We start from the raw sequence: 24,916 nt of genomic DNA, 5'->3' as shown, positions 1-24,916 counted from the left end.
CCAAGATACAAAGTCCCGAACAGTAGTCGTTTATTGTCTTGTGATTATTGCTAATACATTGTACAATAGTGGTGAACAATAATACATAGAAAACATAGAACATGTTGTTCCCGTTAACGAGGCTATTGTATCACTGTGATGACGTATAGTTGAATCCTGAGCGTGAGATGTCGTAAACAGATAATAAGGAGATACCGATTGCGTCGAAAACGACACACATTGTTCGTGATTGATAGTTAAAAGTATCGCGCGCTAGCGAGAAGAGCGCCACGAACCCACGGCGCGGCGGCGTCTCGATGAGTACGGGGAGGAGTTTATGGCAATCTCCTCGCGCGCTCATAATAGCTGTCATTCGTGTAAACCTAGTACACCTAACAATAATTCTACGAATACGCGAGAATAAAATACAATAATACAATCGCTGCACTGTGCGATGGAGAATTGAAGCAGAAATAAACGCGAATTAATTTATGCTCTTCCCTCGCACAGTATGGCAACAGATCACCTCACCAAAATGACAATATCGAGAATCATGCGAATTTCACTATCGTTAAACATAAATTATGTAACAACGAAACGCTCGTCGAATTAATACTAATTTTCTTAAGCTAAATCCCATCTACTCCGCGTCGACTCAAAGTGTGAAAACAAGTCAATGCTCTGTTCATCGATGCTTGTGTAACTAAAAGTCCACTGTTTCGTTATTCTTTTATTTTATAAAGAAATATTGAAGATGCAATTTACGGTATTAGGCAGCAAGTGCAGTGATCCTGATCGATGAGCAAAGCGTTAAGAGATTCTTCATCGACGAGAATTAAGTACTTAAATCAATCGTGTGCGAGATCGCTAAAATTAAATCCTACGTTGTACGACAGTCAGAGAGTAAAAGTTGAGGCAGTTTTACATTAGAATAATTACAAGTATTATCGTTAACTTACATCGATGTTTAATACTTTGGTTTACATTTCACATCCTACCAGGTAAATCTGCAAAGTTCTCGGGGCCAGAGATGGGCAAAATTCTTATCTATAAGTTGTATCTTAACATTTTTATTGCAAAATAAAATATTTCATTCAACAGTGAACAAACAAGAATTTAACGATTCGATCGAATAAATACCGCCAGTAAGTGATTATACCAAGTCTGAGCACCACTATAGTTTCAGCGTACGACGAGTATGGGAACTAATGGTGCCACTGAGGCGTGTGGTAGCATCACCTTGTGGCACCGCTATTATTCAAATTAAATTCTGACCATCTCTGATCGAGGCACGTGCAGCTCAACAACGCCATCGACGTAATCTATGTGTATTTTGATTCACCGCATGAAAAAATAGTCTGCAACTCCGACGAGAAACTCTTATTGCACTTTTCACGCGCAGTGCATTGAAAACGATACGCTTATTACACGAGACCGATACAGTAGCGTAACTTAGGAGACCCAACTTTATAAAATATAATTTTTGTCTTATTAGAAATTACTTCTTTTTTAAATTAAAAATATCACTTTGTATTTTTTTAAATTTATCTTCCTTCTGTAAGGGCCACACTATAACTATTAATACACGAGTCTCAACATTTCTGGTTACGCCACTGGACATTTATGAAACTCTCAGCGACCAATCGTGAGTGACTCTACTTACTTCTAATCACTTTTTTTTTACGCACATTTTATTAATTTTTAATACATCGTTACTTTGATGAATTGATTCTCGAAGAATTTGATTTTTATCATCCCTTCTCGATCTCTGAGCGGTTCATATACATACTTTTTTTTTTAATTATTTTGTTCTCGCAGTCTGGAAGACTATGACACAATTGCAAGAATACAATGGCGTTCGGTAAAAATCTTAACACGTCCTTTAGAAAATAGGACGTAGAAAAGTAGAGGAGTGCTTATCTATTTCCCTAAATTGTATAAGTCACGTGTGAGTGCGTCGTTTTTAAGGCTTCAAGGTGCTTCAAACATTATAAATAAGGATGATCGTCGTTCTTCTTTTTGTACAGAATGATTCGAGGCAATGATTATTAACTGGATATTTACAGATGATCCTTTAGATGACGAAAATTTGAATGACGAGTTAAATAACCTGCGACGACGTTAGTTATTCATTTTATGCTGTAAATCGTTTTGTAACATCTAAAAAGAATTATTTGTTTTATCAATTAATCTCAGATCAATATTTGATCGAGTTACTCGAAGTAAAGCAATAATTAATAAATTGCATTAGAAAAAAGAAAAGCGCATAGCAAAAAGTGATCATTGCGACAAATTGGTATTGAAAATTTTGTATAGTTAAATTTTATATGTACATATATATTTCGTATAAAAGATATACCATTCTACGGTTCCGTATCGATGGTGAAATGTGCGAACAGCTAAACGTTTATTAGGAAAAGGGGGAAACTCTGACTCGTTGAGTCCTGAGATGAAAGACGGAGGTTTAAGAAGATGGAAGGTCGTTACGAGATCTGTGAAATATTGCTAGTCTCGAAATCCTTCGAACGTTGCTATTAGACTACGAATTTTATCCCTTTGTGATCCAGATTTCTTATGTAGAACCTCACTCGACATAGGATAACAAAGGGACACTCATTTATAGCGTATTTAAATATGAAAAACATGTGCTAGACGTGTGCAGAATCATTTTTCTATATTAATACACGCTATAATTAAATGAAATTCACAGTCTAATTGTTAAAATTTCACCAAGATGTCCCTTGCACAGGGTCCTGATTGTACACAACAAAATGCAGCTCAAACAGGGATTGCATCCCCTGTTTAATACTCTGCGGTCCAGATTTTTGATTTCAGTACATTTTTGTCGAGTCTCCCTCGACATAGGACCATAGAGGATTAAGTAAAGCTTGATAGTCGGTGAAGTAGCGAGAGAAATCTCTCTCACTTACTGTAGTAAACTTAAAAGTAACAAAGTGTTAAGTACATAGTAACATGCTATTGCGTTTCATCCATAACAGCAAACATAGGCCTTTTACTGTTGGGAATCAACAAGAATAAACTTGTGTTTTAAGAGTCAAGCTTTAACACGGATCAGTAGCAGAGATGGGCAAAATTCTTAGTTAGTTTTCATGTAACAAATATAAGGTAGAATAGATATTTCTCTTGAAATGTAGCTATAAATAGATTGCTATATTTCATATATAATTTTGTATTCAAATAAAATTTTGCCCATCCATGGAAAATAGAGAACTACACTCTGTATTTCTCACAAGGAGACATAATCAAACATAATTGGTCTCCTTATTAATTGAATGAAACAACGAGGACAGTAAACTCTAACCAAGATCATTTCTTGCCAGCTCCCAACATCACCAGCGATACCTCAAATCACTGTGTCCTGATAAGCAGGGGGTCCACTGAGAACGAATTGTCTCTGGCTCTGTCTGACGATGTCAGTCCTGTTAGGCACCTGTGGCGTGGCCCTCACCCCGTGATAGTTGCTATAACTGGACCTGGCGCTGGCTGGTCGATTATTATATAAGTCATCCAGATCCTCGCCGTTCAGGCTCTGGGTGCTGGTCTGCTGGAAAGTAGGATTACTCTGGCCTTGCCATTGCATAGGGCTCAACTCGCTAGGCTGCCAATTATCAGCCAGGTTCCTAGTAGAACTGCTCGCGTCCCAATTGGGATAGTTTTGATTCGTGTAGTTGGTGGTGTTGGAGTAGTTGTTGGAAGAGTCCTGGTTCCATAAAGTGGGAGAGGACACGGCCATGTTCACAGCTTCTGGCTGCCAATTGGAGTTCCTATCTCTGTCCCAGGTCATTGAGATTCGGTCGTAGTTGAGGGTACCTTGGGACAGGGAGTTGACGTTCTGATTGGTGAGGTTGCTAGGCGTGGTGTTGGCGTAGAGGCTCTCCTGGTGGTCCATGATTCGGTTCACGGGGTTCTTCCTGCGGGATTGTCTCACAGAGCTCCTGCGGCTGGACCTTCGCGTTCCGTCTCGAGAGATCACCGACCTGCGCTTCACTCTGCGAGGCGTCATCGGCTTGGGTGAGACGCTGTCATCGTGTACTGGAGGCTCAGGCTGAGAGTACTCGATACTGTACAACGGCCTCGGCTGCTTTTTCTTCCGTTTAGCTTGCACTGGGATGGAAACAGAGCGAATGTCAGATGGGGAATAGTCGATACGCTGATCTAGTTACTCATGAACTCTATAGACGCGGCTCTCACGTGCACATAAACGTGTTTCCAACTGTGTAAACTCTTGTTCAGAGACGAACAAACTTTTTCATCTAGGTAAAGACTTCGAATGACGAATAAAAGATAAATAACTTACTCTTTGAATATAAACAAAGTTTGAAATAATAGAATACAATATTTCTGTAACATTCTAGTCATCCATTTGAGTAACATTCGGCCCATCATCTTTCCTTGCCAACCTTAGTTTTGGAAACGCAATGAAAGATTTTTAACAGAGATAACCAATAAATTAAAATTCATTTATCTTTTACTCGTTGTTCAAAATGTTCCTATCAGGATGAGAATTTTGCCCATCCCTGGCGTTAGATCGTACAGCGACGCAGAGACTTGAAACGATCACCAAAAGAATTAACTAAGAAGTAAACGAAACAACAGTTTCCCCGAAAAGAAACCGCAGAGGAGGAGAATGTTAGAGAGACAGGAGAGAAAGAAATAGAGAACGGGGGTTAATAAATAAAAAAGCAAGCAAGTATAGTAGCATTGCACGTTTATTGTCGCCAATGAACTGCACCAAGGTAAATTATATGATACAGTAAATAAATATAAAACTAAGAACTACGCCTTTAAACAAATTACACACGACTACTGTACAAGTTTCGAACGAGGAAGGGATTGGTACTACGTTGAACGACCAATCTGAAGTGACAATTTTAACGTACAACTAACAATCGTAGTCAGGTATTATTCGACAACATTGAATCCTCTAACCCCGTGATACAATAAAGTGTGCCTGTGTTATATAAATAAATCACGTAACATGCGTTACACATAAACTTAAAACGAACATATGAAATTATATACAATTAGTTTTCACTGAGCAACATTTATGATAGTGACTCCGACAAGTATGCCCCGTTAAGAAACGTAAAAGGATTAAGTAACAATTGGTATCCTAAGTATTGCAACATGTACAAAATATCTAATCGATAAATAACAATGGTTCGATTAAGACTACTTAAGGTAAAAGAACTTAGGTATTGTCCAGGTTGCATTATAAATGAAGAACAAAGCTAACGATAGTATCTTGGTGAAGTGTGATGGAAAAAATGTATTTGCACAGCGCGATGCGTCTCGAATATATATCATACATTTTGTCTATTATTAGATCGCAATAAATTTGATGATCGATCAATCAGTGTACGTAGTGCAACAATACTAGCAATTTAATTTCCATGCCAGTGGATCGTTTAGAACAGTGTTTCTCAAACTTCTCTTTTTTAGGGACCTGTTCAATAAAATGAAATTATTATTCGATAATATACTTTGAGACCACAATTTGAGAAACACCAGTTAATTACATTTTTCTGCAATATTTAAAGTAAAGTCCTCTGAAAGTAAAATATTTTTATTCTCGAATCATCACACTTGACCCATGTACTTTTATTAGCTCTTGATCCGCAATTTACAGAGCATCCTGCACGATTAATATGTATGCAGTCTATCAAAAAACGAACAACTCTGTGTTCTGTATAAAAAAAAAAAATTAAAAAAAAACAACCAGAAAAGCATCTCGTACAGCTACTGTCACTTCAGATTTCACTTTTTACTAGATATTCAGTTGATAATCTATGGAATGTCGAAAGTAAATTTGAAAAGTACACGATTACAAAATAAAATTGTAGAGAAATCTATCTTGTATCTGATAATTGATTGCACGTATTATTGTACGTTTTTCTTCTACGTGCGTAGACGTTACGGCTAAATCGTTGCTCGAAGGAAGATGTAAAAAAAAAAAAAAAAACGTTCTATCGAATTTAAAACTGTGAAAAAGAACAAGAGCTAGCATGCACTACTGCAATATTCAAACGTGTCCTTAAAATAAAAGTTCTCGTAGCACCGTTTAAACAAAGACTTGTCCACCATCACGATACAACAAGCTATAGAAATGCAAACCTAATATTACATCATGTGCTATCCGTTTCAAGCCAGGCCAACGCGTATTGCCGAAATAAATCCTTAGCAAGTACTAATCCTTACGAGGGAATATCGATGATAAAAATTATTAATAAATCTACGGTTCGTAAACAAAATCCTAAAACATACGTAAACGATTACAATAAAATTTTGTACGTGCTGCATTTCTCATTATGCAACGTTCCATATAAAAAATTCTGCGTCAAGCATAAATTTTCGAAATTCACAATCGATAAAGCCTCGAACATTCGCGAACAAACATGATTCATATCTCTATACGTATCACAGTGCATATGTATCCGTACAAATCCGTGTCACTAACTACAAGCAACACGATTGTACACGCTATGAACAATTGTAAATAAATCTTCAATGCAAAAAAAAAAAAAATGAAAAAAAAAAAAAAGAAATTGTATTAATATGAACACGAAAGCAAACAGTGCTAGTGAACACGCAACTCGAGCCACTATATCAGTCAATACTTTCAAATGTAGACGAACGTTGAGCGTGATGTTACAAAAATGGATAGAATTATATCTAGATTAATGTAAATCGAAAATGGGAAAGGCACCCTAAACTAGCTACTCTAATTGTTCTATCTATTTGGCAAGTATAGGAATTGTGTGTCACGCTTCCGAAATTTACACAGAACAGCGTCAAAGTACACCAACCTCAGTCGTGTGCTTTCAAAGCTAGAAAGAAATTTCACGCAAAACTCTAGAGAAAGAAACAAAGGGAACGCTCTACCCTTAAGGGGGTATTCTCTTTGTCGGATCAAAAAAGTTAATTCCTTACAAGACTTCTATAAACATTCGTACAAAATAGACGTTACTTATTTTATGTCCGAAAAAACCGAATACTCCCTCAAGTTTTAAACCTACAAGTTACTGGCATACAACGACAGGGGTCTGCTGTCTCTGTGAGACCTACTCGGTGCTTCTTGTTCGCTTGTATTTTGTTGTTGATTCTCGACCGCCAATCTGGGATCGGAATAGAAGGATCTCAATGGCTGTTCCCGAACGTAATCTGTAAAGACTCTAGGCTTGTTGGAGGCTTTAGCTTGCTTCGCAACTGCAGAACATGATTTGATCCGCGGCGACGCAACGGGGCTGTACTTTGACGAATGTGGATAATACAATTTGTTCTTTTGGTACCTCAATTTAGCGGCACTGTCTAACGAATCGTATTCGTCGCAAGGAGACACGGGCCTCTGCAAGTGATCCAAAGGGTTGGAGTAATCGTTTGAGTAATCTACGTACTTCAACTCGCGATTTGACACGTTGCTCCTATTCGTTCGGATGGTGTCGTTTCTAAAACTATTGTTTTTAATACGTCCCGAGCTATTGCACACTTTGTCATTATGCTTTGGAAAACTGGTATCGTTACAAACGGATTGCTGGGAGCTAGCAGTGCCTGTAGGGTAATTTTGATTGGAAGTTTTTTGAGGGTGGGCAGGTGACGGAAGAGCCGAGTAGCTAACGTACATAGGATGTAACGCTGTGTGGCCTGCCAACCCAAAGTCATCACCTCCAACAAAGTCAACTGAAATATGACGTAGAATCCATTGTATTAGATCAAATTTTGCTGTGTTTTGCGCAAAGGTGATTCGTTTCGTTGTGGGTAACTTAAATGGTATAATTAATTGTAGTTTGGTATGGCCGATACTAGCGAATAATCTGCCACATTACTTAATGATTTATCAATGCATTTGAATAATTGTCGGAAATGAATGTTCAATGATACGAATTATCGTTTGCAAAGAGTACATGCTATATTAACAATTCTACATAACTACATAAAGTAGAAATAAATTTGTAATATCCACGATGCATAACGTTACTTCACGATACTCTAACATTCTCTGTGGTACCAATACGTGCCCAAGAATTTCAATAAACAACGAGGAATCCAGTGGCTATCGCGATACGTATAAAAATCTTATTACTCGTGCTTAAGTGGGTAGATAAAATGCGTGCAAACGATGAATCAGGCAAAGCACTTACCAAAATGGAGGATCAAATCCACCAATGAAATCAACTGTAACCGACAACCCTCTTTTCAAGCAATAATAAATCTCAGACGTTTATATAATTAAAACACCAAAGGTGATTTGCTGCGATTTCATTTTACAATGAAACGTAAATACCAAATGTGTATCCGAAATGTAACAAGAAAATAAGATTTATCATTGCACCTTTTGCTACACTAATAGTGATACATGAAAGTTTCGGAAGTGTAGGCACAAGATTTATCAATGTTTTTCCCTTAAGTCTCGTTTACCAATACCAATGCAAATATTACCCAAAGTTACCACCAAATAATGCCCCAAAATTAAAGTCAACATAGTTTTACGCAACGAACTAATTTTTATACTAATCTGAGTCTGGCAATAATCGAAACAAAGGGTTTCAAGTCTTATACTTACAGCTATCGTCTTCTTCTAGGAAAACTTTACTCAGACAAATACCACCGACGATTGCAATAAACTGAAACATAGAAACGATAATTTTAAGCAAGACGACCGACGCAACTTCATTCGAGAATAAACGCAAAGATGGTACTTACACCTAAAATACATTGAGTAGACGCGTGTAAAATTTCAACTACTTCGTAATCTAGCACGCAGTCTGTTACGTTTGTAGGCCGCGCAGGTCTGAATAATTCAGGCTCGGTAACATCGTAAACAGCTTTGCAGCCTGGTCCGTTCACGTGCCACCAGGAAAAACTGCCAGTGCCAAGGTTCAAAACATCACTATTCTAAAAAATGTTCAGAGTGATTGTAGCTTACTCTTTACAAGTAAGGTCGTAAAATTATATGGAATTTTGAAACTTACTCTGTCCAGCACACCCACGTTGAGGTAGAAACATATCATGAATACATTCCACCCTAGCCATAGCGTATTCCATATGCAATACTACAATAAATTGAGAAACAAATAAGTGATTTTCCAATGATAATAATCCTCCAATCAAATAGTAATTCTTACTTACCGATATGATATATTTAGGTCTATACTGAAAGGCCCCAAAGAATCCTAGGATTACAAATATAATATTGAAGAAATTGACCAGTATCGGGGCCCACATGAAGCCCAGGAAGTCGAAAACTTGGCGCTCTATGGTAGTGATCTGAGTATAAAGAAAAAACAACATATTGTAAATATACTGTTATTACAACAGTATGTAATTCCTTCAATTTCTATTAACTCCTTTTTTGTGTGCATTCTTAATCTGCACCAATTGCCTCGTGTTCTAAATACTCAATTAATTACCCACTCTGAGTCAGAACCATTGTCCATGAAGCATCTCTACAGAATCCATTTCTTTTAAAGAAAAGATTTACTTCAAAATGATCAATTATTTTTGTTCATTTATTTATTTTCATCTATGCATACAGATTATTTGATGTTCATTAAAGGTACATTATCTTGTTGATCGATCAATGATAAAATATTAATTATACTTTACATAACTTGTTTACCAAATGAACAGATTACTTCAGGTATATTATACCAATTAATACTTCCTCATATAAGATACAAAGAAAGCACAGGTGGAAAAAATTCTTATACTACATTTTACACAACGAATGAATGAAAATTTGCTCAAATAACTGTTCCCAATAGAATAAAGTCACGAATAATATTCGAATAAAATTCGTCTTTGGAAGAAAGCCAGGATGTAAAAGAATTCGAAGTAACACAATTATGAAATAAGATCATGACGAATCTTAATAGAATAAAGGCAGAGCATAGGGAATAAAAAGTGGTCGGTTATTGAGCACAAGAAAGTAGTAGAAAGTAGGAAAAGCGGCATTAAATAAATAGTTGGGCTAGTTTCTACGGGGATCTCCACTTAACAGAGATAAACCACGCGACCTCCGGGTCGATAAAGCGATACGATGATCGGTCCGTAATATCGATAAAATTGTTCGAAACTTATGCAAAACATCGCTGGTATCGCTGGCGAATTACTCCGGGTGGAAAGCTCGTCGCGAAACCAGTTTCGTGGAAACAAAGGTTATGACTCGATCCTCCTGGGAAAAACCGTGAAAATGCACGCTTACGTATCGCGATGACGAACGATAACGAAGCAAGAGGTAGAATTGAGAAGGGTTCTGTTCGTCGAACGAAACTCACAAGTTGCAAGACGCATATTGTCAACAGGAAGTGTCTTCGATTACAAATTCCCATGTCATTTGGCCAGATGGATGTTTAGTGAGCGAGGCCTTTTTGGTCAGTCTGAGTCGCGGTTTTCGTTGCGCGTACGCTGCATCACTGTGGCACGTTCCAATGCGCCGCCATGTTTCTTCGACACTTGTTCCGTCCCTTTCTCGTGGGTGACTGGTGCAAGTGCAAGTGACATGCACTCGCTTCGGTCCGCGGCTAGGATATTGTGTAGTCGAGCAAGCACGACCGTTCGCTTTGTCACGGACTGTCTACAAGTTGCTACAAGTCTGCTCGCACGAATCCGTCGACTCCGGAGTTCGGTTTAGGAAGGGGAAACAGTTTTCCCCACCTTCGACGCTACTCGAGACTATACAGAGCGTCCAAAAATACACGGTGCAACAGCTGGAGTTCCTCTGGCTACTTGGACATTTGAAAAATGTACTCGACACGGCCGAAATATAGTCCAGTAATCGCAAAAAGCTGTGTCACAACAACAAGCTCCATCTAACATACAGAAATGTTCCCATTGTTGAGTTACATCCGTCCTGGGATGCGGTTGAAATTTTTAATCTCTCTTATCTCGGGAATTTTCTACGCCACATAGTTCTTAAATGAATGACCATTATATCGAAGAAAGTGTTATCGCAGTGATAACAGCACTAGCGGAGTTATTAGAATGATAAACCGTTTATATCGGTGTACCTTTTCGTATAAGACGATTGTTTCTATCTCTCACGGTTAAAATTTTATACGTAAAATAACGAAAAAGGTGTATTTCTTCATAAATGAGTCGAACAAATTGTCTATCTCGTGACAGAATCCCCCTGACAGTTGGCAACCGGCGATGCACATGTGATTACTCAATAGCACCAGTTGCATCTAATAGGCGCGAGAAGGTACCCCTGATAATTGGCAACCGGTGATACAGATGTGTCAGGCTATAGCGCCGGTTGCCTCTAGTAGGCGCGAGAAGGTACCCCTGATAGTTGGCAACCAGCGATGCAGATGTACTCAATTTATAGAGCCGGTTGCATCTAGCAGGCTCCAGAAGGTGCCCCTGTTAGTTGGCAACCGGTGCTACAGATGTGTCGGGCTATAGCGCCGATTGCATCTAGTAGGCGCGGGGAGTTAAATTCATATTATTATTATTATTCTTCCTACAGAACAGCAAATATATGCAACTTCACTGTTTTGCAATGCAATAGACATCAGAAGATCGATAAATACGTCGCAGTTTTCAAAATGCAAACGTCAACGTAGTAAATTATACTGGTATAAATAATCCACGCGTGAATTTGTGACCATAATCGAACACAATTGAAAAATGCGGCTATCGACGACAGTGAAGCGTTCCTTCGATCTTGAAGCATATCTAACCTGGACATTTCAAGAGTCCAGATATTAGCATTCTTCAAGACACTGTTGATACCTTGCCTGTGGTGCTTCTATTTCTGCAGCCACATTTTCGAAGACGGTAAATCAAACCTAACTCTTCTTGTCTTGTAAGTTGTTGGAGCACAGTGTTCACAGATATTAATTAAATGAGATGAAATTAATTTAGATGCGATGTAACTAACTTGAACGCTATTGAATTGATCTTGATAATGAAATATACATTAATTGAAAGATGATACTGGACTCCAATAATACAAAATTAAGAAGTGGTTCCTTTGTCAACTGATCTTCGCTAATTTTATCGATAGAGAATTGCGAACGTCGATTGTCGGTAGTCAAGAATGCTAAAGGATACAATCGATTCGGACGTGAACAGTATCTGGACCGAGGAGACTTCAACAGCGTTTGCCGTGCTTCGAAGACATCAAGGGGGAAGTCCAGCTGCTCCAGGCAGGCCGATTGGATCTCTTACACCGAATTATCAGCCAAACATCGGGCCAATTGTCGGGCCAAACGAGATAAAAACAAACGTTCTATATTTTTCAAAAAAGGTGCCTCGACGCACGTAAAAATCTGCCTTCTATTCCACTCCACTCATTAAATGTTGTATTTAACTAAAGAACACCTACCAGTGACATTCAACAAAATATTTAAAAAATACTTCGGACCGAGGTTTCCCAATTTAATTAAATGAAATAATTATTTTTATTATTTCATCTTGAAAGCTACTGGTAGGAGGCTGTTTCTTCATGTTTTCTTCTAACATTTATATAACTTGACAGGTACGGCTCGACTAAGGTGCAATGAGGGCACGTTTCGCGTGCACAACATTTACGGCGATGGGAATTGCATGTTCCGAGCGATCAGCTATATCCTGTGGCGAAATGAAGACGAACACCGATACCTTCGTTCAATGGTGCGCTTTATTTTTTCTTATATCCTCTCTTGTAACAGTTCCACTGCGAATCAGTTTGCGATTAGCTCCTGTGACTTGAGATCTGTACATAATATTACAAACGCAAACATTCATACATACATAACGTACCATTCGTGTTTATTAAGATCGAGACCTCCTTCTAGCAGAAGGCCACGATTAGCGTAATCAACACGTTCGCTACCACGCGTTGAAAGCAAACTATATTGAGGCCAAATTTTAGAAATTTAACACTTCAAGTATTTAATACCATGAATTTCTTTCATTGTTCATGGGTCCTCGAAGATCCCACATATCAGAACACACCCAACGCAAATATACAATAATACATATAATAATATCAATCCAGGTTGTCCAACACATCAAAGAGAATTGGCACGAGTACGGTCCGTTCGTAATGGCCGAATGGAACATTTCGGAGCGCCAGGCGTACTGCAATTACATGAGCATGGTAGGGACGTTCGCCAGCGAGCTCGAGTGCACGGTGGCCACGAAGATGTACTACATGAATCTATCGATTTATCGCGAGATCAACGAGAGACACGAGCTGAAACGGGTGTTTCACAACCTCGTGAGCGCCCAGTACGAAACCGCGAGGCTCCTTTTCACTGGGAACTCGGACAGTGGCCATTACGACGTCCTGCTTCAAGAACCAGCCTCGTATCTGCAATGAAAACAATGCTGGCTCTTCTGGAGATCATTTAACTCGATCTGGACACTGTCTTCTCTTCGTTGTCGCTATATTTTCTAATATATATTTATTTTTGCTAACATTCGTACGCCTATTGCTTCCATCTTCTTAATTCCCTGAGCTTCTCGAGCGGGAAGATGATTGTCTCGGTTTTAATTGAATAAAATACCGTGGTAAGTAGTTCGAACTTTTTCTTTTTTTGCTGTGAAAGTTTTTGTGATTGCAGGAGGTACGTGAATCCTCCTAATTCCGAAGTCCATTCATGATTTCTGGGCTCGCCTTGAATTAATTGAACTGGTCCTGAGACTTCTTCGACGATTTAATTTTTGTCGTCATTTTTATGCCACCAGGCTCCTCTTGTTCCATCAGTATTATTCGTTGTCTAGGAATCTGAATAATTTTTAAGCTGGATAATCACATCCCTGCGAGCGAACCCACTGCGTGAACGTCGTTATTCCGTGGTACGTCGCGCAGCTGAAAATAAAGAATGAAGAATATGTTATTGTCAGATTTGTTCGATGGTTCCAATTGAGAGGTAATAGGGAATCGCATACCCTAGTCGATACAGGAACCTGGGCATCCAGCTGACACTTAAATTGCTCTGGTCCGTTTTGACAGCCTGGACGATATTTCTTGCTACCTGTTGTTCGTCCTCCTTCATTGTACTTTAACAAAAATCGACGACTTATTAATCAACTCCTATAAGAGAAAACTACTAAAGAAATAGAAAGTGTCTCATTGATTAGTAAAATAAATTATTTTCAGAAACACGTAGTTTAAAAAAAAAATTACTATTAAGTTAAAAAAAACATCAAAATTGCAAGCTGCATTTGCTGACCTGCACAGTCAAAAGACTCGCAAAAGACTTTAACCTTATACTAAATGTCACCAAGGGACCAATTTCAAGATTCAGATCTTCAGAAAATGCAACCATAATAGCTAGATATTTTATTTCAAGCTCTGTATCAAGTCCACTATTTGAATATGGTAATGATCTCTCAAGAAGCACCGTTACCTGCTCCTAGCGATGGGAGTGAACGCCATAAATGTGAGGTGGCTGCTGTGGTTACTCAATTCCTGGCAGAGGCTCGCCATGAGGCCTGCACAAAACCAGTTAGCATAAGTCATATTGCTACGATATGATTCTTATCGCTATAAATGACAGATCGAATACTGACTGGCTATCGCCGCTCTTGAACCGTGATACGCGTCTCTGCTCGAGGCAACCGGCGTGACACCGATGATGTGCGCTCGTGCGCGGTACAGCATCAGTGGCAGAAAGGCTAGAACCGTCTAGGAAGGTAATTAACAACCTGAATTAACCGTTAACAGAAGTTGCATCATTCTTTTCATTTATAGTTATGGAGTTTTTTTTAAATTCCATTAAGAATTGAAAGGATAATTAATTTTCTTGACTAATAGAAGAAACAGAGACAGTATTCTCGAGTACGTCGACCCCAGATCAATCTCTCACCTACGTCCCTCTGATCCTTCTCACCTGTCCAATCAGGTATATGACGAGGAATTAAACGAGATTGAGTTTCTCTGAATTTCTACCCATCATTGGATAAAAGAAGCATTACCCAGAAGTGACTCATCAAGGTTGTGCTGGCCGTGTCGAAGATATCCTGGTTCATGTTGCCGACGCAAGTCACCAGGACGTCGACTTTGCCAATCTCATCCTTGATCTTCCGCGCTGTCCTTCCTATATCATCTTTATCTAGCAAATCGCACTCGTAGGCTGATATGGTTGATTTTGCAGACGGTGCATCCTTCCCGTGGCTGGATCCGACATCCTCGACCCTGGGGTAACTCGATCGTAGTCTGGATGCTGTTTCTTCTATGGACGCGGCGTCGCTGTCCACGCAGATCACAGAGCAACCATCTTTAGCGAACTCCTCTGCCAGGGACTCGCCCAGGGACGAGGCTGCACCAGCTACCTAAATGGATAAGGCGTTCTAACGGTTGTCTAGGATGTGCTAGTTGAAATTTAAGGAAGTTGAATACATGGAGAACAATAAAAGTAGGACGACTTTGTCCTTTAACAAATTTTAATGGAGCTTCGATGATAGAGAGTCGGAGGACAGATCATTCGATCGGTGTGTACCTAGTTTTCCACTTCGATAGTTTTATTCATACATTGCAACAAAGCATTATTTATAATCTAACAATTTAACACTTTGAGCGTTAAATTTGAGCGCGTCACCCATATATGGGCGACAGTACTTTTCACTGTAGAACTAATAAACGAAACTCAAGCATCAAAGGAAACGAAGTTTCTACAAGAACGTCTACAAATTGAAATTTTTGTTTATCGTACAGCGTCCTTCCCAATAATTGTTTGTCGTTGGCATGGTGAATTTTAAAGCGAGTACCATTAAATTAACTAGCGAGGACATGGAAGAACATGGTATAAAAACGTGATATTAATATCACTGAGAGGATTGGCAAGAACAAAACATCTTTATCAGAACGTCGTGTCTCTCCAGCCCTGATTTTGCTCAAAGTTGCTTCTTCTTATTCAGGGGATGTCTTGTCAGTACTATGTTTGGTAATAATCGTATCTTTTTTAGACATGGATTCTTCTTGTGAATAACATGATCGTGCTCGTTAATTTTGTTCATATCTATTCATTTTGAATTCTTTCTTCGTTAAATAATTTAATTCTTTTCAATCCTATTTTAGATTCGCAATTCTATACTGTTACATACAATATACACAATATGCGTTTTAGGTATCGAATTGCTCTGTCTAGGCCATTTGAACTAATCACAAAACTAATATTGAATATTTGTATTCACGAGAGGGACTCCTCTTAGCTAACGTAGCCTAAGGGCATCACGTAGCATGTACCCTTGAATGGTCCTCGCTACAAGTAGTAGTTTCGGCTGATTCTAATATTTCGAAAGGTTTTGTAACCTGGCCTTGATAACAATTTTAAATACGTACCAAAACGATGTCTCCTGCTAAATCTCTGGGTGGTTTGGGCAGGAGGGTTTTAACGACCCCGAGGATGGCTAGAATGCCTGATAGGAACATGCCAATCAGGAATTCAACGGTGAGATATAGCCAGACTGTTGAGGAAGGGCAACCGGTTCTGGAGTTTACAGTCATGGCTTCGTCTCTTGAAACAAACATTGTGCACTGAAAAAATAAATACCAGATTAGGTAGAAAATGCAGTGAAAGCAGAGCAATGTGGTCAGATGGCAATGTTTAACAGGGAGAGAGAAATAATTTTGTAGAGAGTACAAATCAACTGTACGAGCAGACATTTATCTGTATAGGTACTTACAGTTATAAGGTACGAATAAAATTATTTTATGCTATAATGACCCTGTTGCCAAGGTCTTCTGCTGCTATTACGTGATTTTGTAAAGTGTTTCGAACGGTAGAATTCTAAATCTGTCGAAAGAGCTCGGCGAATTAAGTCTTTATTAAGCCATAAATCTGATACCGTTCCGAGTTTGTGTAAATTATGGTCAGCTTAGAAACAGCACTTTAGCTTCTTTCAAACATTGGCACAAAGATATCAGGCAAATAAAAGAAAATTCTACCAGCAAATTGAATTCATTTAATAAATTTACTGTTGAAAGAAGTTCTTCCAATCATATAATTCTAAGATAATTGTTGCTTGCTTCTTTTCAATGATTGAAATACAATTTATACGAAGCGTTAAGAAGAAATTACTTACTATAAATAATACCATACTTTCACCCATTATCTCCTAATTCATTTCGATTTTTTAATTTCCAAACATTAAATAGATAATAAATATACATAACAAAAATGTTTCTATTTTATTTCTTCTATCGTTATCCCCGATAAATATATTTTTTGAGTATCGTTACAAGAGGGGATCAATCGTGCTACCATCCAATGGATGATGAACCATACCACGCACCAATAATTGATTAGACTCTAAAGGTGACTCATAGAACGCTACTTTTATAAATTCCAGTTGCATCCTGCATCCAGGTGCAACAGCCTCGCGTGCAGTGAGCAACCTTGCGCCCTTGGTGTCAACGACTCCGCGAACAGTTTGGCAGTGCGTGCAGTCGTGCGACACAAGTGCAACGTAAAAGCGTTATTGTAGTTCGCCGTGAACTTGCCTCTCCTTTCTCAAAGTCCAGTCAAGGTGAACCTGTACAATTCGCCACGATTCGACCGCTAGATTCGCAAATCAACTCCGCGATTAATTAATACAGGCACCAACGTATCTCTCACGTCGGATCGCAGTTATTTTCGCCATTTTTTAATTGCACTCGAGTGCCAAAATCGACGAAAACACTTCGCTAAATCGAGAAAGAATTTCTGTTCGTTTTTGTCGTGTACAGCGAGAAAAAGAAAAGATGCTCGAGCAAGCATCCAGTACCTGGTAGCATGAATGTGATGCAAGAGAAGGTAGACACCTATCATTTACGAACAGCATGATGGTCATTGATCCGCGACCAACCGAAGGTTCTTCCGGGGTTCATGATCTATAATACTTGATTAATCATCCAGGACCAAAGTACAGTTCTTTTTTTTTTTTTATTATTCGTCAATTATATCATTTCAGTATTTTCTCTTGAAACTTTTTACGCGAGGAAGAAACTAAATAGGAGCTTCCTAAATTTGTTTAACCTTGAGAAAAAAAATTAAGCCCGAGGATTATTGCCAAAGAATATCATTGCTACATATTTTAAATTATATATTGTTGCAAAGTGTTTTCGTGAATCTAGATGTGATCTATTACAATTTGTCTGACATAAGCCCTAATCCATGGCTCTACCCTACAATAATAAAAAGCCTAATAATAAAAAAACCTAATAATTCTATAACGACTTGTTATTACGAATAGGAAAACAACTTTAATAACGCGGTCGTCGTCGATCCATGATGAAATCACTGTTATTTAGAATCTACGGTAAATTAATATTAGTTATTATAAACGTGAATCATCATTTTGCTATAAGTTCACTTTTGCGTTGAACAGTGAGAACGACACTTGGAACATTCTTTTCTCAAGACGATATAATATTTAAGCAAGATGCCTGTGTGATATTTTTTTTGAAAATATTTTTAAAACACTCTAGCAGTATTGTGAAGCAACTGTGATTTTATTAAATTTTTAATTATATTGTATCGTGTATATGTATAACACGGTTGTTGTATTGCCCCATACTAATAGATTATTTAAAATTATAATAGAACCACAGTTGCTTCACAATATTGATTTAATGTTATTACAAAGTTCCTTGCAATATTAGGAATACAGGATTACTCTTGAATGTTTCATGTTGTAACAAAGACCTCGTAGGGAAACTTTCCAGAGTCAAACGCTCCTATCATAGTAACTGACAAGGGAACATATCCAACTGTTACACGTCGATTTTGACAAAATTTATGTGGTAAGTACTTATCAAAAAAATATTTTACACGTATTTTTTTGAGAAGTAAGTACCACGTAAATTTTATCAAAATCGGCGTGGGACAGTTGGATACGTTCCCTTGTGAGTTCGTAAACTGGTTCCAGTAGGTCTGTCGAATCTTTTGAAAAAAAAGACCAAGCCAAATTCCCATTTGAATGTATCGCCAACGCGTTGCAGATGCGATTCTCATAATCGTCACTAGTCAGAATTCGCCAGAGTTAATATTGGTGAGATGTTTTTCAAATATTCACATGGAAGTATGGAAAATAAGCTTCGTAAATAGACAGATCAGGATTCCTTCGTAAGTAGGTGCTACGTGTTACTGTCAATAGAAGAAGGTGTCACGTTAAAAATAAAGTATTGAACGTTCTTGACTTGCTAATTGTTTTTTTGTGCGTTTTACCTCTGTTATATCTACTATAAAAGTTAAATAAATGTTCTACTTATGCGAAGCTCTCTTGCAGTGTACACTTCCAATAAGAATTCAGTTACTATGTTGAATAATAAAATAACTAACAACAGGGATTATTAAAGAAACATTCAAAAACATACACACTTCCTTTAATATTCACTGGATTGATAGCTTCAGTTGTGAAATATATATTTAACACACCTTTATGTAATTACGATGCAATTGGTACTTCCGTATGATTGTGACCTTCGGGGAACTGAGGTGATCACTATCGCTGGCAATTCGTTCGATTGGCAAACAAAATCTCACACTGAAAGTGAACTCTAACACTGAAAGTGAATTCTAATATCGAAAGTGAAGCAAACGGCTTAGCGACTCTGGAGCAACTGCTGAGGATGCAGCGACGAGTGCAAGGGGAATACCCCAGGTTCAACTCGACAGCGCGCTCCGATAGCTTGAACTTGACTGAACACCGTCCCGTTCGAATACGTTGAGATAAGTTGAGAGCAGCAAGGTCATCGCCTCCTTCGTCCTCCTTCCTTCACTCTTCGAGATTCGACGATTTATTCGGCCTTCTATTCAACTCCTAAGCCCTAAATCCAACACTGGAGTGATCTGAATCAGATGAGAGCAGCCATCAAAAAGGAACAATAGAAGATTTCTTGAGCCACAAAAACAGGATTGAATAGAATTTTCTTAGATTTGAATAGGAATTTCTCATTAACAAGTGGAACAATGTATATTATATTAACCAAATTGTATTTTGTTTACAAGACCTAACACAGGCACATGAATTTATGGACACGTGTGACAGACTGAAAAAGTTGACTTCTCGCACTGTTTATCAGTTCACGTGTTTGACAGGACCCAACAGTAACGAAGATACATGGTTTTTCCCAACGTATGAGAAAGTTAATTTTACTGCAGTTTAATAGAGGTGCTAAACAAAGACAAACAATGGCTGCTTCAAGGAAATGGGCGTTTTACAATTTTTGTACGTCACCCTCTAAATTCTTCGCAGTTTTTCAATCGTTGAATTGCTCACACTTTTATGACTGCAATATAACCTGACCTACGGCAACTGGTAATACAAACTAATAAAATATATTTCCACTCAACTGTGACTTCTCAGCCTCATAGCAATTAAACTTCGAAAGTTTCATTAAACCAAATTCGCCCACAAAGGTACCCAAGATAATAACTATAATTACCACGTTTCTAATTGCACGACTATTTCTAGAAAGTTAAGATTGTATTCTTAGTCAATGCATCCAATTCTTGGAGAAAACATTTCATTTAATCACAGCTTCCGTAATGGAGCATCATCTCTGACGCTATTTGTCTTTCAATTCCTCATTCGAATCGCGTGACATGAACTTAAAAGGCATAGCAACGAAACTAATACAACAGAATGATTAACTTGTGCAACCGATAACGTTATTTCGACGCGACATTTTTGCAGGCGATGAGCTTTTCTCTGCGTTTCCGATCCACATCCGCCAGGAAGTCCAAAATTAATCTCATCACGCTGTCGGGGACCATTCTGAAATTATAATTATTGGAATAGTGAGTTACAATGGCGATAATGACTTACTTTTAATTAGTTCTTTGTTTGATTATTTATTTTGTGTGGCTTAGATTTGAAGAGCAAAAATGCAATTCAGTTGCAATAACGTCTAAAAAAAAAAAAAACAGAACAACATTAAGGATATCATCATCATGACTTGTAATTAAGTTTTAGTTTATAAAATGATCAAATTCAAAAACAGTTCGCCAATACCACTAAACGAAGATTGTTTAATTGGGAGAGTGACTAGTGATTGTTAAAGGTTAATTAATTCGACGAGCAACCAGCCTAGCTGATCATTAATAGTTTATTATACTATCTCGTACAAAATGAGATTAAACTTCGAGCTAATTTCTTTTGTTATTTCTGCAAAATACTTTGTGATTTAATTTTGTTGGGATCGATGGCATTCTGACCTATTAATGGCGTTCAAAGTTAGAAGACACCTTGGTATGGCATACTCTGTGTAATTTCTTCGCATTGCTTTGATCACTTCTTGCGCTGCGTACTCTGGCGATACTACTCCGAATATGTAAGGAAATCTATGATGAAATTCGAATTTATAATGGTATCCTCAAATGAATATATAATAATATGACATATAGTAATTTGCTAACTATAGCCCACCTGTACTTGGGATCTCTAGCCAAGCCAGTATCTACGTAAAATGGATAAATGGTCGTCAATCGTATGTCAGCTGTTTTAGGATCCAGTCGCAACTCCTCATTAAGTCCTTCCATTAATCCTATAAACGTGAATATTTAATTATGACTAATTATCATAATAATCATTTTTGTTCGGCTTTCCAAGACAGAGCAGAATTATAACGAACGACTCAATTTAAATTCAATTAAAATTTACTTTGTTTCACGAGTTCTTATACCTCTCACTGCAAACTTCGAAGAGCAATACGTGACTTTTTCCGACACCCCGTAGATGCCGCACATACTGCTCAGGCACACTATGTGCCCTTTTCCGTTTTGTATCATGCTTGGGAGGAAAGCCTCGATCGTCTAGCAAAATGAAAAAATCAATTCCACGGGCATTCCGTCTATACCTAATAGACTATCCTACCCAGAAGTGAGCCAGAGTATTAACATCGAACGTCTTCGTGACGAGATCTGAATCCTGATGCAGGAATGAGTGATGGTACAACACGGCAGCATTGTTAATCAGGATGGAGACGTCAGGAATCCCCACTTTTCTCATCAATCTTACAGCTTCGCGTACCTCCAGTCTGTTCGACACGTCGACCACATAGCCATAAACCTAAACAGTTCGAAATCACAAATGAACGTTGCTTAAATAAAACAGATTAGTTGTTCTTTATTCCTAAGTAGCTTTTCTGACTTCCCCTCCATTTTTGGAAACGGCGCTCATCGTCGAACGATTCGCCTCGACGTCTATGTCCCAGCAGACGACTATGCAGCCTAAGGAAGCTAACTGAATGGCCAATTCGCGACCAATTCCGTGTCCTGCGCCGGTGATCTGAAGAAAAGATGTCTAGGATCGTCTGTCTCCTCGTCGTTCGTTACATTAAAATAGTGTTATACATCAGTGGCTGCTCACTCATTGCTTTTAGATAGGACTGAATTTTGTTAGCTTGCAGGACTGTTCAATATCAACGTGAAAATATAAAGTTAACAGTCAAACAAATTCGAGATAACCAATATATCGCGTAGCACTCTGTTGTTATTATTATTATTTGCAGTGCTATTATATTAACGTTAACAATTTCCAAGATTTTTATTCTGTTACACTGTTGTCTTCAAGTCCTGCAGGCTTCGACAAAGGGGAGCCTAAGTGAACTACCCCTTCTATGCACTGCGATCATTTCAGCGCACGACGAGTACGCAAACTAATGGCTCCACTCTATTTTCTAATTTACCACCACAGTTTCTCCTATCAGATTCTTTGAACGAACAGGTACGATCATTTTAACAGCGGCTGCCATCATGGCGAAAGAAATCTTCATCGATAAAAGGAACAGATCATACAACAAACACAAGTATGACGGCTTGAAAACACTCGCTATTCTTCGCATTCTGAATTCTTCACTTGATAGGTAAGGTTATATTATTCGTTAATTTCATGAACACGTGTGGTAGGACTTCAACGAAGCAAGACAATCGAATTTCTACTACTTCAGGGAACCTATAATGTATTGACGCACACCTAGACGTTATAGGGAGACCTCTAAAACAATAAACCCGCCTCGTGGACGTCTTAATTAATCTTTATGACAGGGAATGGTCGTGGCATTCTCTTTTCCCTTCTTGTTTACCTGACGCGAACTTCAGGGTCTTGATATGGAGTTCTAGACTATTATTTTATAACATCTCCATGGTTTTAGACTCATAGATGGACTGCGGATCTTTGTATGCATTTATAGGATATGTGGATGTTCAAGGAAGTACAAAATGCACATATTATCCAATAATAGAAAAGAATATTGAAAATAAAATTCATATTATAATATTTACAGAATAAAATAAATTCCTATTCAGGTTCACCCTGTGTAGGTAAGTTTGCCACAATTTTCATTTCCCTTCATTTCCTTGTACATTTTCCATTAATTTCTCTTCATTTTCTGACACATTTCCTTTTACTTTCTCTTCATTTCTGTGACATTTCCCTTTAATTTCCCTTCATTTCCTGGCATATTAATGTCCTTTCATTTCCTTGTACATTTCCCAATAACTTCCTTTCATTTTCCCTTTTCATGGTACCCCTTTCATGCGGCAACCTATGCTAGCCGATTTGTTAGTTCGGTTGTCATCTTGTAGGCGCAAGGATGCACCAGTATACGGCAACCCATACTGGTTGGTCTATCGGTTCGGTTGTCATCTCGTAGGCGCAGAAATGCCTCTTTAATGCGGCAACCTTTGCTCAGAGACGACAGCAGCGCTGCAGTTGAACAGCGCGATAGCGGAACAGCCTGGAGCAGCCACATTGCCAGAAGCAATATTTTCTCACTATTCTTTTTCTAAAATACTCTTTGTATCATGATAGATGACTCATGATCACTCATGATAAATAATTCCTTCAAATTATAAAAATAAAAATAGTACGAGACAGGCATTACGCTGATGAAACCATGTATGCATCGTACATCATTAAAATAAATGACGATATTTCGATTTGATCGTCATATTTGTGTAAACTCTGTACTGCATATCGTATAAATAATTTCCGAAAAATTATTGTAATTAAAATTCTAGTATAAAAAGCGTATATAATTTAAATATGTCGTGTACAGACTGTTCGACTTATTGTCAACCACCAATAATTCCCCCGACAATTATAGCAAATCCTTCTACTAATTCTTGTACAGTAAGTTCTTACGTGCATATGATGAATGTAAAATAAAATTTCATTTAAGTACTGTGAAAATATACTCTACTTTTAATCACATTAAATTAATAACTGATATACTTTAACAGGTTTGTTTTTCTGCAACATGTTCCCCATATGCTGTTCTCTCTAATTTTCCTCGCGCTCCTTACTGTGGTTGTTCATCTTACGTTTTGTATTACGATAAATATTCTCCAATCACAACATTACGCAATGTTCGAAGTAATTATACTTGCCCGCCCTATAGTAAGATATAGACTTCCTATACACATATTTTTGAGAATATAATATATATTTTTATATAATCAGAAATAAAAATTTCCTCATTTTCAGCATCTAGCACATACAGATGTTAATTTGAATTCCCTAAATGATATATTGTAATGAAGTAAATTATTCTTATATAAAGGGTCGAACACTTTTTGACAATGATACAAAGTAATATAAAATTGTAATGTATTGTATCATCCTACTTATGTATAAAATGAATAAAAATATATTTATTAATGAATATTTTATTGTGGCATACTGAATAGGACAGATACCAGATTTTCTTGAAATCATTTTACTTTAATATATAGTACACATAACATCTGTAAAATACATTATTCTTCTACCAATCACGTACTGGCTTTTGTGAAGCAAATGTTAATATCCATGTATTGTATGGCCGCTTCCACCTTTCCACTTGATTGTGTCTTGGGTGTTCTTTACATTTTATGTATTTTCTATTGCTCTTCCACAGAACAATGCAACTTTTACAACGACGTTTTAAAACAACTCTCACTTTCATTCCACAGGTAAGATTATACATGGGTAAAGACGGTTTAAGCAGATCTAATGAACC

The 24,916-nt window shown here is 37.8% G+C and overlaps 4 protein-coding genes and 1 long non-coding RNA gene across 8 annotated transcripts; 2 read left to right on the top strand and 3 right to left on the bottom strand.

Annotated features, from left to right (window-relative positions):
- Positions 1–13: 13 nt before the first annotated feature.
- On the bottom strand, positions 14–11,176 carry LOC128886067 (sodium/potassium-transporting ATPase subunit beta-1-interacting protein). 3 transcript variants are annotated; one of them, XM_054140617.1, is made up of 7 exons: positions 10,275–11,152; positions 9,127–9,264; positions 8,970–9,050; positions 8,701–8,892; positions 8,561–8,621; positions 8,139–8,172; positions 3,963–4,104 (listed from the first exon to the last, which is right to left on the bottom strand). In XM_054140617.1, the coding sequence occupies exons 1-7, from the start codon at positions 10,326–10,328 to the stop codon at positions 4,095–4,097; spliced, it is 570 nt and encodes a 189-aa protein (XP_053996592.1). In that variant the 5' UTR covers positions 10,329–11,152; the 3' UTR covers positions 3,963–4,094. The 3 variants fall into 3 exon arrangements, with proteins under 3 accessions (XP_053996590.1, XP_053996592.1, XP_053996591.1); XM_054140615.1 differs by lacking the exon at positions 8,139–8,172 and having other exon boundaries at positions 14–4,104; positions 10,275–11,176; XM_054140616.1 differs by lacking the exons at positions 3,963–4,104; positions 8,139–8,172 and adding an exon at positions 4,692–7,677 and having other exon boundaries at positions 10,275–11,142.
- An 833-nt stretch (positions 11,177–12,009) lies between these two features.
- LOC128886085 (uncharacterized) lies at positions 12,010–13,505 on the top strand. Its single transcript, XM_054140644.1, has 3 exons — positions 12,010–12,250; positions 12,482–12,615; positions 12,983–13,505. The coding sequence occupies exons 2-3, from the start codon at positions 12,550–12,552 to the stop codon at positions 13,304–13,306; spliced, it is 390 nt and encodes a 129-aa protein (XP_053996619.1). The 5' UTR covers positions 12,010–12,250; positions 12,482–12,549; the 3' UTR covers positions 13,307–13,505.
- Positions 13,506–13,535: 30 nt separating this feature from the next.
- Positions 13,536–19,625, bottom strand: LOC128886071 (estradiol 17-beta-dehydrogenase 11-like). Its single transcript, XM_054140627.1, has 7 exons — positions 19,350–19,625; positions 16,274–16,468; positions 14,908–15,264; positions 14,503–14,617; positions 14,340–14,424; positions 13,879–13,989; positions 13,536–13,798 (listed from the first exon to the last, which is right to left on the bottom strand). Exons 2-7 carry the CDS (start codon positions 16,460–16,462, stop codon positions 13,726–13,728), a joined length of 930 nt encoding a protein of 309 aa, XP_053996602.1. The 5' UTR covers positions 16,463–16,468; positions 19,350–19,625; the 3' UTR covers positions 13,536–13,725.
- Positions 19,626–19,769: 144 nt separating this feature from the next.
- LOC128886077 (17-beta-hydroxysteroid dehydrogenase 13-like) lies at positions 19,770–23,335 on the bottom strand. 2 transcript variants are annotated; one of them, XM_054140633.1, is made up of 7 exons: positions 23,199–23,276; positions 22,066–22,203; positions 21,790–21,984; positions 21,599–21,728; positions 21,343–21,460; positions 21,132–21,257; positions 19,770–20,691 (listed from the first exon to the last, which is right to left on the bottom strand). In XM_054140633.1, exons 2-7 carry the CDS (start codon positions 22,093–22,095, stop codon positions 20,586–20,588), a joined length of 705 nt encoding a protein of 234 aa, XP_053996608.1. In that variant the 5' UTR covers positions 22,096–22,203; positions 23,199–23,276; the 3' UTR covers positions 19,770–20,585. The 2 variants fall into 2 exon arrangements, with proteins under 2 accessions (XP_053996608.1, XP_053996609.1); XM_054140634.1 differs by lacking the exon at positions 21,132–21,257 and having other exon boundaries at positions 22,066–23,335.
- Positions 23,336–23,482: 147 nt separating this feature from the next.
- LOC128886086 (uncharacterized) lies at positions 23,483–24,667 on the top strand. The gene is made up of 3 exons (XR_008459733.1): positions 23,483–24,048; positions 24,159–24,315; positions 24,403–24,667. It is a non-coding gene; the product is annotated as an uncharacterized LOC128886086 (long non-coding RNA).
- Positions 24,668–24,916: the final 249 nt, after the last annotated feature.

The sequence above is a fragment of the Hylaeus anthracinus genome, unplaced genomic scaffold (assembly GCF_026225885.1).
Source record: "Hylaeus anthracinus isolate JK02 unplaced genomic scaffold, UHH_iyHylAnth1.0_haploid 11982, whole genome shotgun sequence".
Lineage (NCBI taxonomy): Eukaryota > Metazoa > Arthropoda > Insecta > Hymenoptera > Colletidae > Hylaeus > Hylaeus anthracinus.
Note: the sequence above shows the minus strand (reverse complement) of the source record. Positions and strands in the feature narration are given on the sequence as shown.